This window comes from Chiloscyllium punctatum, chromosome 46 (genome assembly GCF_047496795.1).
Source record: "Chiloscyllium punctatum isolate Juve2018m chromosome 46, sChiPun1.3, whole genome shotgun sequence".
In the NCBI taxonomy this organism is placed as follows: domain Eukaryota; kingdom Metazoa; phylum Chordata; class Chondrichthyes; order Orectolobiformes; family Hemiscylliidae; genus Chiloscyllium; species Chiloscyllium punctatum.
The window spans coordinates 46,812,800-46,828,601 of NC_092784.1; the positions used below are offsets into that span (position 1 = coordinate 46,812,800).

At 40.8% G+C, this 15,802-nt stretch overlaps 1 protein-coding gene across 2 annotated transcripts in view; it reads right to left on the reverse strand.

Moving 5' to 3' along the window:
• Nucleotides 1-15,802, reverse strand: part of cc2d1a (coiled-coil and C2 domain containing 1A) — an 81,993-nt gene that overhangs the window by 37,264 nt on the left and 28,927 nt on the right. For both annotated transcript variants that reach the window (XM_072564124.1, XM_072564123.1), the window contains 10 exons: nt 14,157-14,279; nt 11,906-11,964; nt 10,751-10,867; nt 9,559-9,632; nt 8,928-8,986; nt 7,365-7,416; nt 5,904-6,003; nt 5,164-5,254; nt 2,278-2,409; nt 999-1,054 (listed from right to left, as the gene is read on the reverse strand). In XM_072564124.1, coding sequence (XP_072420225.1) covers nt 999-1,054; nt 2,278-2,409; nt 5,164-5,254; nt 5,904-6,003; nt 7,365-7,416; nt 8,928-8,986; nt 9,559-9,632; nt 10,751-10,867; nt 11,906-11,964; nt 14,157-14,279 — 863 coding nt within the window. The remainder of the gene's footprint in view (nt 1-998; nt 1,055-2,277; nt 2,410-5,163; nt 5,255-5,903; nt 6,004-7,364; nt 7,417-8,927; nt 8,987-9,558; nt 9,633-10,750; nt 10,868-11,905; nt 11,965-14,156; nt 14,280-15,802) is intronic.

Here is a 15,802-nt window from a genome sequence, read left to right on the forward strand (position 1 = left end):
ACTTTACCTTTCTTTTTCTAAAGTATTCAGTGATCACATCTTACACAATAGATTCTAGCATTTTCTCTACCACGGACATCAAGCTAACAAGTTGAGAGATCTCCTTTCTTAAGGAGTAGAGTTACATATTCTATCTTCCAGTCAGCACAAGCCCTCAGAGAATCTGGAAAATTAACAGAACCACCAATGTATCCAATACCTTGATTGCTAACTCCATCAAATACTCTGAGATGAAGCTCACTTGATCCAGGTGATTGGTCAATCCTTAATCCAGCTAATTTTTAAAGTACTACATTACTAATGCCAATTTTATATAGCTCTTCAGTTATGAGAATCCCTTGATCACCTGACGTAGCTGGGAGGCCTTCTGCCCTTTCTTCCAAAGACAGATGCACATTCACTGTGTAATTTCCCTCAGAGTTCCCTGTTCTCCATTGCAGCTTTTCCTGTGCCCACATGCGTCCATGCTAACCTTTTCCCTTTCACATATCAAGAGAAACCCTGTGTTTAATGTTCCTTGTATTTTATATTCTTGGTCTTCCTCTGCTGGGTCCTAAATCGCTCCCAGTTCTCAGGCTTATCACTGTTCCTGGCAGTCTTATAAGCTACTTCTTTTCGTCTAATACAAAATTTTAACTTTCTTTTTAGAATTAAGCATGGTCGATTTACCCTTCCCTTTTAAAAAAAAACCAATTTGAAGACTAGGAAAAAAAGACAAATGTAAATTCAGAGCAAGTTAAACATCTGGCCCATCATTTTGCTGTGACAACAGCCATGAATCACAAACGTCCCTTCATTATCAATAAAAGTGTTTTTGATTCTCACAGCAGCTCCAGACAAAAGTGGCTCAACTGATGTTGAGAAACCAGCCCACAATGTCAGTAATATCCTCTTCCCCAGCACATCGACCAATCCCCATTGCTATTTTAAGACCATGGGACACCAAGGTGATTTCAATCCTTTGGTGAACAACTGTACCAACATGGATGTGAACCTACCTCCCAGGTCCCACCTGCAGAGGTTCTCGTTGCTCTCTTGACTTTGGAACCGCAATCTGAAAGGAAACAAGTTTGGTTTTATTGCCATTTTCAGCAGTGGGTTCCCCAACTCAGCAAAAGACAATATCTCAAAACAACAGCAAGCTGAGAGTCCCTGCCAGAAATGCTGCATCTTTCAGCATGGGATACATATCCAGGCCTAACATTCTCCCCCAGTAATTCCAGCCATGGGAAACAGAAAATAAACTAAGGCAATAAAAATGGAGGACAAAACAGTGATGTAGTGATCAATGTCACTTGGCTAGTAATGCTCCAGGGACACAGATTCAAACCCCTTCCTAATAATCAAACTAAATTTAACTTAGGACAAAGCTAGTCTCAGCAATGACAATGAGGAGAACCATCACAGATGATTGTAAAAACCCACATGGTTCAACAACATCCCGTTAGGGAAGTAAATCTGCCCTCCTTACCCGGTTTGCCCAGTGTGACTCCAGACCCACAGCAATTTGTTTGACTCTAAACCACGCTCTGAATTAGGAGAAAGCGAGGACTGCAGATTCTGGAGATCAGAGCTTAAAAATATGTTGCTGGAAAAGCGCAGCAGGTCAGGCAACATCAAAGGAACAGGAGAATCGACGTTTCGGGCATAAGCCCTTCTTCAGGCTCTGACTTAGCCTAACAAGTCATCAGTTCAGTGGCAATTTGAAATAGGTGACAATGACTGACCTTATGAACATCTCATTAAACAAAAAAAAACTCAAAGTAGCCCTACTCCAGCAGGGACCAGTCACCTGCTGCATGGAAATTCCTTTTGACAGATCCATGAATATGTAATTTTCGGTTCCAATATTTTGCCACCTTTTTAACCAGGTTACGGCCCTCCCTTTAAATACTGTAGGCAGCAAGCTCATTCTGGTTTAACTGCCAGCTTCTTCAATCTGGCTGATGGTTCACATGACATGGATTGCTAAATCATGTGGAATAGCTTGTTCAACCTTCATCTTGCAGAAAAGCAATCACCATTCAACACGCAATGGATCAAAGCAAGCGAAAAAACCTTCACACATAACATTTTAATAGATGTTAATGTTGGGTTATGCAGATCAATACTGCACAGTGTCTGCTCTCCATCTACCTCACAGAGCTGCAACACAAGGGGCTGATCTATACAGCTTTTATAATGAGATATTGTACACCTTCCCATTAGCAGAAAATGCACCTTCAAGGTGCAACATTCAGACAGTGTTAATCGAACCTCACATGAGTATAACCATACCACTGGCAAGCTCTGGGGGTCAATAACCAGCCACTTCTCTGTCACTTTCACAAGTTGCTGGGAGCTCAGGGGCTCTCTGATTTTGACAATCACCTCCAGCCGACCTCCTGTCGTCTTCCTGCCATCCAAGACCTGGGAGGAGTTTATCAAAAAAAAGTTAATGACTTAAGGAACTCCATCAATGAAAGCAGCAAATGTATTATATTCTGTAGGAAGTAGACGGGTTGCGATGGGATGGACAATTGCCAATAACAAAAATACCACGCAGAGAAGGAAAACAACTATCAGAAAGGATGATTGATACAGAAGGCTTAAAAAAACCCATTAATTTCCGCTGAAAATCTCCTCACTTGCCAGCCACCACATATTGGAACTGTTTTGACATCCAAGACTACTAATGCAAAAGATTTTAGTGCTGTGCCAGAAAACAGGGAGGTTTTCTTGCAGTCACTGCCTGATCCCTCTCTACCGGCTCATCGCCTCCACACTAAAAACAACCCAATTAATATTCCTTCCCACTGTCCTGTCTCAATGGCTTTGAAAATCTTTGTTTGAACAGTGCATTCCATTGATCGTGTGCAGGAACTTGTGGGAAGAGAAAGCTGGACAGAGGGGAAGGATTAGAAGAGCCATCGCAGGCTAGCCTGGCTGACAGACAAGGTAGCTTGGCAGCAGCAGCTGCTTGAATTACTATTGCTGTGCCAGTTTGGAATGTTGGTATGTTGTTTAATGCACAGTGCTCCATTCTAAGTCACACACTGGGTGAAAGGGAGGCAAGGTCTAACTGCAATTCAATATCCTCTCTAATCCCCATGTGACCTGTTTGCTCCAGCCAGGTCTCAAAGACAGTTCTTGTGCATCCACTAACTGATAGGAACTGAAGTAGATGATCCAATAAGCATGAAGCTGGATCACAGTTGATATGTACCTTATCTCTATCTAACTGCTACTGATGTGGATCCATCGATACCCTCGCTTCTCAAAAACTCAAATAGGAGCTCAATAGAATAGAACTGCAGTGGTTAGAAACAATACCTCCACTAATCAGAATATACTCGCCAACCAATTAGTATTCTCCTGTCATGTAGTGTAAATTTCATTTTCCTTTTACCTTGGTATTCTTGTGAATTGTTCTAATGAGTGCAAGATGAAACAAAATGTCATTTCTCAACAACACTCAAAAATCTATCAACTTCAATATTTTAAATTTTCAATTAACCCGACCTTGACAAGTGCCACCAACTCCCAGCCTCCCAAACTAAGTACAGGTAGTTCTCCAATAAGGCTAAAGTTGCGTTCCAGTGAAACCTCTCTTAATAGAAGATTGCTGAATATAAATAATGGGGTCTATGGGGTTGGGGGCAGACCAGCAAAAACTCTCATGATCACTCAAACAAAAACAAAATCAGCCAAAAGTCTAGCACAAAGTATAGTGCAGCCTGAATGATGATTGAAATCATATTAATTAACGAAACAAAAATAAATTAAACACAGTACATGTAAAAAATGTAAGAAAGCTGCTCCCTGTACAGTACAGTACCCCTCCCAGAAAGCTGCACATGCACAGTAGAACTCAGACTGGCGGTGACATCGCGTATGAGCCGAACGGCACGGAGACTTCGGTGTAGACATTGGCACATGCACCGAACAAAGTGTGTATACCGATCCCTGCTAGGATCACATTATAGTGAACACAGGTAAGCGCTCTCGAAAATACCGCTCCCTAATTCTTCAGCGATGTTACAGCCAAATCGCATTGTCAAAATGCCTGTTCTCCCAGAATTACCTGGACACCACTCTTAAATTTTCCATTCTCAAAGGAAATACCTAGTCAGGTCTATCTAACCTATCCTCATGGTCCCAGTATCAGCTTGAGACATTGGGAGAAATATATTTAATCTCAAAGGGGTTGCAGCACCAGAGTTGCAGTGCTCAAAACTGAACATAAAGTAATTCAGACAGGGGTTAACAGCATTGAAAATGACAATGTAGAATCACAATGGCTACAATACAGAAGGAGGCCATTCAGCCCATCATGTCTGCATTAACTCTCCAAAAGCAATTCACTTCTATCCCTTTAGCCTAGCAGCTCCCGAAGGTAGCAGCCAATATCCCATTAGCCTTGTTTTGTACCTAACAGTAGTTTTTAGTGATATTTGCACTTGAAGTTATTAGCTTCACACCAATCAGCAAACACTAATCTCAGTTAAACAAACCGGCCAGCACAGTGCTAGTTGTCAAGTCGAGGGGGATGCAGACAGAGCTGGGTGCCATTTCTATATAGGGTGAAAGCTATTGCCATAATAATAGTGATGTTGTCAAGAGACAGGCAAATCAAGGAGGCCAAGGATGTTATCCTGGTCTCAGGCATGGCAGGGAATAGGAAAAGTTATGCTCTTGAATCTGAGACAGTAGGAATGAAATTAAGGGAGAGTAATGTCAATAGTTACAGTTATGATTAAAAAGAGAATAATACAAAATGATGGCCACTGAGTGACGAAATTACTGGGTTTAGTTCTCTTGATGGATGTAGAAATATCATGGGGCATCCATCTTTCTTAAACCCCAATTAATTCATTCATAAAACAACTATCCATTTTTGTGTTTGGAATTCACTGACTCGTGTTTTCATTGCCAGAGGTTAAGGAATCCTAAGCAAGCCTAAAATTCTGTCTAACGATCTTCCCAGATACATACAGTTCACAATTTTATCAGATGATTTAGTGGGGTTTAAATGGATCCTAAAAAAAGTTTCAAGCAAAATGTCCACCCACTCCCAAAGCTCCAGTTTCCGTATCTGCAGGTATCTAACTGGTAATTGGGAATGAAACAGAGTGTCTTGGTATGTTGTCCATATACACTCGTCACTACGTTTTGAAACCTCACCTCCAGAATTTCACGAATCTCACATTGTGACTCCAGTTTTTCCAACTTAAGCTGAGCTGTGCCCACAACTTTGTCATTCTTGAAAATACCCCTGTTAAAAGAAGAAAGGAATTTTATCTTCCAAATGCTAAAACGTTGAGTATTAAGTTATATGGAAATGGAAAATGATTGCTGAAATTAGAGTAGGGACATAGATTAAGTGTGTATTCAAATCTGACAAATGGGAATCCAATGGGGGAATGTGCTCAATCATATACTTTCAACTTAAGACAGAAAATCTGGAACCAGTGCTTAAAGGCGACAGATTAGGAATTGTACAGATGCAAAGAAATCTGGGTAGGGTTAAGAACACATCACTAAACTACAGTGGACCGATACAAAAAGTAACCAAAACAATCTTATACAATTTTATTCTCTTTTAAGGGGAATGGGTACATAAAAATGAGTGGAAAATTCACCTCATTTGTAGAGACTCAATCGAACGTCAATTGGACAACAGCATTTAGTTCCAGAGACTATCGTTTAGGAATCAAAATCAGTTATACAGCACATCAACTGAGCTTTCTGTCCACACAGACCAGACACTCCAATCTGACCTAGTCCCATTTGCCAGCATTTTGCCCATATCCCTCTAAATACGACCTTGCTCTGACAGAGTATTCGGATTTGTATCAGCCAACAGTTAAAGCAACTTTAAAGAACCTCTCGACGAAAGTAGAACATTAAAAACATGCACATACCCTTTATGGAGTATTTCAAATTTAATTCCTTTGGTCTGTATCACTCGTTTGAATGCACGATGTCCTCGGTTGATGTTCAGCTTAAAGTGCTCATTATATTCTAGTAGACAATTAAAAGCGATTATTACAGTAGGATTCTCACAATGAGCAGCATTTGAGAGTAAAATACTCACTCTTCAAAACAGACTGCAGTGTTAAATGGTTGAAATGCCCCATTGTTGTTAGAGAGAACAGGAATTGCCCATTTCATAGAGAAATGGAAAATCTTCACGCCCATTGTTCATCACACCCTCTGACTGCCATCCTTTGGCTTAATTCCGCTGCCACTAAATTCCAGTGGGTCACTCTGACTGACCCCTGCTCTGTCCCAGCTCCACTCCCAGTGAATAAATTCAGCTGCTAGCCTGGCACTCTCCTCTAGCAGCGGTAATTGAAATTTCCCTCCAGCTCACACCCCAACAATCCAGTTGAAAAGATAGCATTTCTTTTAATGACTTCTGGGTGTTTCAGAACACAATGAACCACTTCATGAAATGTAGTCTATTGCATTGTAAAAAAAGGGGACAGCCAATTTCAACACAGCAAGATCTCTCAAACTGCAGGGTGACAATGACCGGGTCATCTGTGATTGAGAAACATGGGGAAGAACCTTTGTGAATGGTGTCACTAGTTCTTTCGCATCATCTGACATGGCACATAGGCCCTGGTTTTCCTTCTCATTCAAAGTGCTTCCCCAATTCTGCACTGCAGTATCAGGCTGGATTAGGTGCTCAAGTCTCTATAGTGAGGCGTGAGCAGAAAGTTCTCACCCAGAGGCAAGACTGTTATGACTGAGACCTCACCTCAGTCCATTCTGATCAATCAAATTAGGAGCAGAAAAAGAACATTTGGTACCTTCAACCTGTTTGATCATCGAATGAGGATCAATACCTCAACTCCACATTCTCACCTATCCCCGATAATAACAACTTTTTAATGAACAAGGGAGTCAAATCTACTTCAGCCTTAAAATATTCAATGACCCTGCCTCCACCCTTTACTAGGGAAAGCATTCCAAAACCCATAACCACTGAGAAAAAAGAAAATTCCTCATCTCCTCCTTAAACCGCTCATGTTTTAAAAAAAGGTCCCCTCTCCCAGTTCTAGCTTCTCCACAAGAGCTTTCAGCATCCACCCTGGCAAGTCCCCTCAGAACCTTGTACACTTCAATAAAATCACCTCTCGCTCCTCTAACTTGCAAAGGTAGAACCAACCTATCTAACCGTCTCATTAGATAACCTACCACCACATCCCAGGCATCAGTCGTATGAACCTTCTCAGAGTCACTTTCCACGCATTTGCATCATTTCTTAAATAGGAGACCAAATGATATACACAGTAAAGCAGCCACACAGCTGGAATTAACTTATTGCTTTATGCCAGATTTGCTAATTCAGATGGCAGCTTTCCAGCTGTACCCACCTGGACAGTTTGTGTTTTTAATCACATTGGTTTTGTCTTTCTGTGCCTCCTCCTGTTGAATAAAATATAATGCAAATTGTAAGCTGCAGCATTAGACAGAGCTCAAGAAAATAAGGGCATAAACTTGCTTACACAAGGACTAGTGGGTGCCTATAGAATTAAAATTGTAAGACAAAATCCAAAAAAAGGACAACATTTGTTTAATTAGCGTTAAATTTCAGACAATTACAACTTGTATTTATAAAAGTATCTTCAACCTAGTACAAGTATCGCTAGACACTTCACAGAAGCATAAATCAGATAAAAGTTTGTTAATCAAGTTACGTAAGAGGATATCAGGACAGGTGACCGAGAGATAGGTCAAAAAGAGATTTTAAGAATAACTGAAAATGAATATAGAGGTTACGAGAGAAAATTCCACTCCTTCAAACCTTGGCAACCATGTCTTCAATTGCCTCTGAAGGAGGGTACATGCAAGAGGCTCAAATTGCAGAAGAGCAGACATCGCACAGGATGGTAGTGTTGTAAAAGGCTGCAGCAATAGGGGAATGAACAGGCCGAGTAAAGTTTCAAAAAAAAGAGAAGGATGAGAAGTTTTAAATGGAGGCTTTGCCAGACATTATTATTGTAGGTCATTGAGTACAGGGGTCTGTGTCACTTCTCTATCTTCCAACATGCTCTCCATTCCTCCCATGGGTGTTCCCTATTGGGGTTTGTTCACATTCACTCCTCTTCTCTCTCCCTAATGTAGAGCTCTCTGATATAGTCGTCAGAAGCACATGGCCAACAGTTCCTAATATGCCAAGCCACAAACCTTGTAGCTATAGGAAGAGGCTGAATGGGCTGGGGCTATTTTCTCCAGAGCATCAGAGGCTGAGGGGTGATCTGATTGAAGTTTATAAAATGAGGGACATGGATAACGTGAATAGTCAAGGTCTTCGCCTCAGGTAGGGGAGTCTAAAATTAGAGGGCATAGATTTAGGGTGCGAGGGGAAAGATATAAGAGAGACCTAAGGGGCAACCTTTCCACGTAGAGGGTGGTACGTGTATAGAATGAGCTGCCAGAGGAAGTGGTGGAGGCTGATACAGTTACAACATTTAAAAGGCATCTGGATGGGTATATGAATAGGAAGGGTTTGGAGGGATATAGGTCAAATGCTGGCAAATGGGACGACATTTATTTAGGACATCTGGTCAGCATTGTACGTCAGGGTCTGTTTCCATTTTGGACATCTCTATGACTACATCAGTGATATTAAGACTTTGGGACACTTTATGTAATGGTCCTCACAACGTTTTTTTTAAAAAAACTGAATAATACGCCTCTTATCAACTAACTTTTCTAGGGACTAAAAAACAAAGAAATTGCCACTCTTGATCCTTCTTTTCACGAAAATAAAGCAGTCTCTTAGAGCAAAACTGCCTTGTCAACGGGTGCAGATTTATCTTGTCTGATTACGTATGCTTTTCAATCCAAATAATACATATCTTCATGGGACATGGCCCTTCATTCAAATTCATAACCAGCTAAACCAACAAACTGTTGCAATACAAGATACTTACTGAGTTTGGGAAGGCAAATTCAAACTTGACAAAGGCATCAAGATCATTCGGTGCGACACCTGAACAGAATATTTATGTATTGTTATTTATACAGATTAGATTCAGCAACAGAGGACAAATTTTTTTTAAAAATTAGGGAGCTCATACCCAAGTCTGTTAAGAAATAGTGGTACACACAAGAAAGACTGGCTGTTCACAACACAATGCTTGAAGGAAAATGGTGTGTGAAAGTGAGCATCATTCTCTGCTAATGCAACATACAGACGAATTTATGCAAAACACATTTCGCAAACTGCAGTAAGTCTGCTTGGGATTGCGTGTATTGTATTATTCAGACAAGAAGCTCTTAAAAGCTCGACAAACAGCCTTGTTTGGAAGCAAACTGAGCTGGAAGGAAGGTCGAGGGAGGGAGAGTGGGAGTAGAAAACAGTTGGCACTGGACCGAGTAAGACAAGCATCTATATAATAGGAAACAAACTCTGCTGCGGGTGGGCTGGCTCCCTGTCAGACTAACAGTTACAGCAAGCTGTTGCTGCATGTGGTGACACGTCTTTCTCTCATACCCCAGTAAAAGCCTCTCTACAGCTAGAGCAGGTAACCGGATTGGAAATTTCACAGCACATTTCATTACCTGAAGGAGCAGGCAGGTTGATTCCTTTGACAATGTAAAGGACCATGTCACTGTTTGAGAGCTGGGGAAAAATCCTGAAATAAAGCAAATATCAATTTTAAATTGTATTGGTGCATCAGTTATTCGCCACATTAAGAACCGACTGTACAATTTGGGCATTCCGCTGCAGTCACGCTGCCGCTGGAAAAGAAGTGGTAAACTGATACACTGTCTGTCTCTTCCAGAAGTTCGGGTGGATACTAAAGGTTCCATGACTCCGATGATTGGGAATAATAGGAGAATAATCACAAGGTGTCATTCCCACCTCAAATTAGTAAAACCAAAAAGAAACCAGGTTGAATTGCTCAATCGTTTTAATGTGGTTGCGTACAAAGAATAAATGCCAACTAACAACTGCTGCAATCAAGAAAATGAAATACTTCAGCATAGTAACTGAGTTTTCTTGCTTCATTAATAGTTAATTTATAGATTAAAAACATTAAATTTATATTTTACTGTAACTGAACAGCAAACATCAGTATTTCTAACGTCACACTTGTGTTCTTCAATGAAAAGGTTTTAAATACACAGCTGACCCGAATCCCCAGATCCTGCATTCTGAGTTCAAGCATAATGCTACTACTATACAAATATGTAACTATATCCTCCTTACAAAGACTACATTGCACTGTGAAGGAGGTGGTGGCTAAATTTAAAGGAATTAAAAGGAAAAAAAACGATACATCACTTGATCAAATAGCTGACAAACAATTCAAGCCATTCAAATAAATTGGAGTCACTGTTGGAAAGCAAATTCAGGAAAAGCAGCAATGGGATAAATAAGACAGGAACATCGGTCAGGGTACCAGGAGAATTGCTCTTCTTCATGTAGTGTTGGCTGATGTTTAGCATCCTCCTAAACCCACAAAAACAGTTGCTTGACAGCACATTCAAAATACAAACTCTCTGCTGTCTGCACCGATGTCAGGTGGAGTCACATTATTTACCCAAGTCCCGAAGTACGATGCATCTGCTTAACTTCGTTTCGAATGGTTAAGCCACCATCACTCAGATAATGTAATTTTATGAAGCTGTTAAGTGCTGCAAGGAAATACCACTCAAAGTTGTCCTATAAAGGTTTTAAAACTTTGTATAAAAACAGGACTGAAATGCCTGCTATAGTTGACCTAAAATCTCTATAGCTTCTACTCACTTTACTACTTGAAAGGTTCTCTCCTCCTGATGACACTTCGGTAGAGGATAGCCTTGGGCATGCGCCTGCTTCAGAACCTCAATGTTCTTTTTGCAATCTTCTGCCATTTTCTCAAATCTTAAAACATAAGCACACACACACACACAACACAAAATGATTACAAAAGAATTAAATCGGTGTCATAAACATGTTGCTTATCGCTCACTTGCCAAAAGGAACCATGACCCACTCTTATACAACTTCCAAGTTACTGAATCAGTAAAGTTTCAATTTGCCTCTGCTTGTCTTCTGAGGCTTCGAAGCAATAGCATTTCAGCCCCAACACTGATCACAGCAAAGGGGCAGAATCTTTAGAAAGAAAAACCGAGCAACCGTGGACAACTTTTGACAAAATGTAAAATAAAAGTGCGACAGTTTGGAATTACAGCAATGAAAACAAAGTAATTCATCAAGACTGCCTAACCTTGCAATAAATAATCAAAAGACCCAAGGCTTCTTGGTTAACTTAATTCGTTTCCAATACTTTCACATTCAAAATGACCTGTGAAATTTAGGTGAACAATATTAACGGATCCAATCAGGACTGCTTCTGAAAACCAGAAACATTCAATTCCACAAATCAAGCGTGAAATCACAAATTCTACAATTAAAGTGCACTGCATCCAGGAACTAATTTCTCATTTGTTAGAAATTCTAAGTTGCCATGTTGAAAATGTGAGAATACTGCAGTAACAAACTGGGAAATTAAAAGGCAGGGAGTCAAAAGCGGACAATAATATGTTGTTAAATATAAAAATAAACTGATCTCGTTTGTTAAGATTTCTTAATTCTTGGCAAATCCATCATCTTATCTAAGGCGACAGTGTAAGACACAGCAATTCTCACTGCTTTCGGGCAGACGGGATTACGTTTCCCGACTCAGTCCAACAGCAGTTCACCTGACAGAAGATTGATGTCTTGTTTCACCATTACTAGGCAAGGATGGAATAGGGCACACAGCGTCAGGTACCAGAAGATTCTTAGAAAAAGACTTGTGCTCATTGTTCATGGTTCCATTGGAACTGCCATATTAAGTAATGTTTTTTCATCTCACTCTAGATGGCTGAAGATTTTCTACTTTGCAATCCATTGTCAAGGATTTAAATCAGTACTCACTTGGTGGTCTCTGATACACTTCCAAGATGTGTGTATTGCTTTGAGTACTCCATACACATCTAAGAAAAGACAGAAAATACAAGACCATTAGTAGGCAAGTAATCAAAACAGCTTTTCTCAGATTACTTTCATCTTCAGTAAATACCTATCTAATTGTAATTACAGTGAATGTAACTGTAACAGACGATATTACTGAAAGAGGCACAAAGTTTCTGTAGCACAGAGGGTAATGTCTGAATTGGCTCCAAATAAGCAATGAAGTATTTCAATAAATTAGAATAGAACTCTCTTCATTTGAGATAGTGTGACTTGACATACTCTCCTCACGTACCTTGCTGCATGGTTGTAGGATAAGATCTTGGAAACTGATCTGACGACATCCATCTAACAAAGAAGTTAGCTCCAACGCTTCTAATTGAGTTACAGTTTGTTCAAATGTTTAACTTAAATGCAGTTAACGTTTACTAACCCGATAACAAATATAAACATGAAGATTTATAGTTTCTTACCACATCTCCCCCACAATTATTCGTCACATCCACCACTTCTACTAAACATTACCTAATAATAGCATGAGGCACACAGTCTGGTCACTAGCTTTTCTGCCTCAGAGCAACAAGGTGATTCGGTCAGTTTTGAATAGGCATGCTTTTTATTTTGATCCCTCTCCTTCCCACGCCTCAAAATCTTTCCACAGACTCTGGTCCCACTCATTTCTGGTAACCTCTATTTCCTGACCCAGGTATTCAGACTGAAAACAAAACACGCTGGAGATCACAGCGGGTCAGGCAGCATCCATGGATAGAGAGCAAGCTAACATGGAGAGACTCTTCAAAGTTTAGAATCATAGAGACGTACAGCATAGAAACAGACCCTTCAGTCCAACTCACCCATGTCGACCTGATCTAGTCCCATTTGCCAGCATTTGGCCCATATCCCTCTAAACCCTTCCTATTCATATGCCCTTTTAAATGTTGTAATTGTACCAGCCTCCACCAGTTCCTCTGGCAGGTCATTCCATACACGTACCTCCCTCTAAGAAAAAGGAGCCTCTTAGGTCCCTTTTATATCTTTCCCCTTTCACCCTTAACCCTCTCATTCTGGACTCCACCACCCCAAGGAAAAGTCCTTGTCTATTTACGCTATCCAAGCCCCTCATGATTTTATAAACCTCTATAAGGTCACCTGTCAGCCTCTGACACTCCAGGGAAAACAGCCCCAGCCTATTCAGCCTCTCCCTATAGCTCAAATCCTTCAACCCTGGCAACATCCTTGTAAATCTTTTCAGAACCCTTTTACAACATTCTTCCAATTGCAAGGAGACCAGAACTGCGTGCAATGCTCTCTCTCCATGGATGCTGCCTGACCCACTGTGATTTCCAGCACTGCCTCTTCAGTACAGATTCCAACATCTGCAGTAATTTGGTCCTACCATGTATTCACATGACCATTGCCAAATTATTGAATCATGGGAGTGCGGGATGTGGAGAAGCATAGTTCTAGCTTCTGTCTCTCAGTACTGTCTCTCAAACTGCTGCCCAGCAGTAACTCCTGGAGATCAGAAACAGGCTGGTCTTTCCTCAGGGTAAGCAGCAGCATCAATTACTGTCCTGGAGGAGTTCACCTTTCTCTGACCCCCTTGATATCTTGCAAGCTTCCAATCAGAAAATCCCTTAATTGCCTAAATTCTAGAGCGAGTAACACTCTAATCTTTAATCTTTCTTTGTAAAGGATTAGAATCCCTTGAAATTAATTCTGAACATTTCAAATTTACAAAAAAAAAATTGGAGACTGAAGTGACTGCAACATGAATGGCTGCATTTCCCCATCCCAGGCAGTGGCATAATGAGAACTATAAGAGCAGCAATAGACCATTCAGCCCCTCAAGCTGGATCCACCATTCAAAATCATGGTTGATCACCTACCTCAAAAATTAAACTTCTCCAAAATATTAGAGTTTTGTTGACTTTGCAGTTTAATCTTTGTTTCCTAGGAACTGATAGTTAATATAACTAATCTAACAGGGAACAAAGTCCAGAATATTGGGAAGAATAACAGCTCTTAAATTTAGAGGAATAAAAATGAGTGTCAAGTGAACTTCATAATGTCAGAAACCTTGTTCACAAAGTCACTTAGAATTACTTAAATAATACAAGTTACTTCCTTTATGATTACCATGTTTTATAACAAGTGGAAATGCTGAACACAGCTTTTCCTCCAGCTCTATATTACTAACAATGTACAGATTTACCTCATATTGCTGTTTCAGCACCTCCATTAGTTGATGGTATTGCTGTGCAGTTTTCTGAGGTATGTGCACTCCTCGATTCTGCACCAGTACAAAGTCTTCCTCATTTTCAGGGGGCGCAGGCACCTAGTAATTTAATGCGAGTCCTGAGTCATTTACTTTGCCATCACACTAACAGGTGCAGTTCGCATGTGTGCCAGTCTGGCACTATGAATCACCACCTACTCTCCCTATCACAATGTGGGCATGGCCATTGTTTGTAGATGCATTTATGAGGTCTGGCTGCCACTAGAAACATTCGACGAGCTAACCAACTTGCTCAACACTTCCTTGGTCTCAACTCCATGAGGTGCTGCCTAAAAGCACAGAATTTTAAGTTTTTGAATTTATAAACCAAAGCCAGAGTGGCTGTGCATTGAATGTCCCAGTGATTCATTCTGTCAATGTACGTGGATGAGAGAGTTTGGACGTGAAACCTTCACACTGAATGGCCTACTTATATGCTACATAACTCCTTTATAAAGGTAAATCCTTGAATTGCTTGTCCTCTCTGTCGATCGCAAATTTCTCAACATGTCATCACCTGCCTGGCTCCACACCCAATTCAATAAAACATCCTGTCTGATTAATTTCAGTTCATCGCACACTCTTCTCAACAAAAATTCCACCCTGGCCAAATCAGAAACAGCATCTTTTGTGACTGTTCTCCATTGTTCCTCTGCCCTCCTTGTTTTCTCTGTGCGTTGCTCAGTGTTTTGCGATTTCCCCAGTGTGGTTCCATTCGAAGGCAGCAGCCACACAACAATGCCTTCTCACTGCCCCTCTACATACCAGTATGCTTCTGGAGTTCCTCAGGGATATTCCCTTTGGCCCCTTCTCTTTGTCACATTGATATTATCTCCAACTGGCATCACCCACAAACAGAGGATCCTTTTCTCTAAGTGCACCAAAGAGACTGAGCTTTATTTATTCATCATCCTGTCAACCTCTTGTACGATCGGACTCCCTGTCTAGATATCCAATCCAAATTTTTTACAACTGACTATCAGAAAGATTACTTATTTCTTTCAGCTACCCACCCCATGAAACTCAGGCCTCGTCTCAGACCCTGGGCTCACTCAACCCAAACCAGGTTCTGTATATTTTGCAGTTCTGTTCAACCCAGGGCTCAGGTACATCCTATTGTCAAAGCTGCATGCTTCCACCCCCGCAACATTTCCCACACCCATCCCATATCACTCCCAGTAGAAACGAAGGAAAACAACTACGTTTATGTAAAGTAAACAAGAGGGCTAGAAAAGAATCAGGTCTGGCAGCATCTGTGCAAGAGAGACAAACAGAGTTAACCAGAGTTTCTCCAGCACTTGCTGTGATTTTTATTTCAGACCTCCAATACCCACAGTATTTTGTTCTGGATGAATTGCATTTATGCAGTGGGTTTCACTACCCTGAAGATACCAATGAGAATGACAGTAAATTCAGTAACACTGAAGGGTTTTGCTTACAGGAAACAGAGTGGCTGATTTGCGCTTAGCGAGGTCCACCAATGGGCTAATGAACAGTAATTTTTAGTGATGTTGACAGAGATAAACGTTGAGAAGAATGCTGCGTGCAAAGCCTTTTTCCACTCTTCCTAAACCATTACTCCT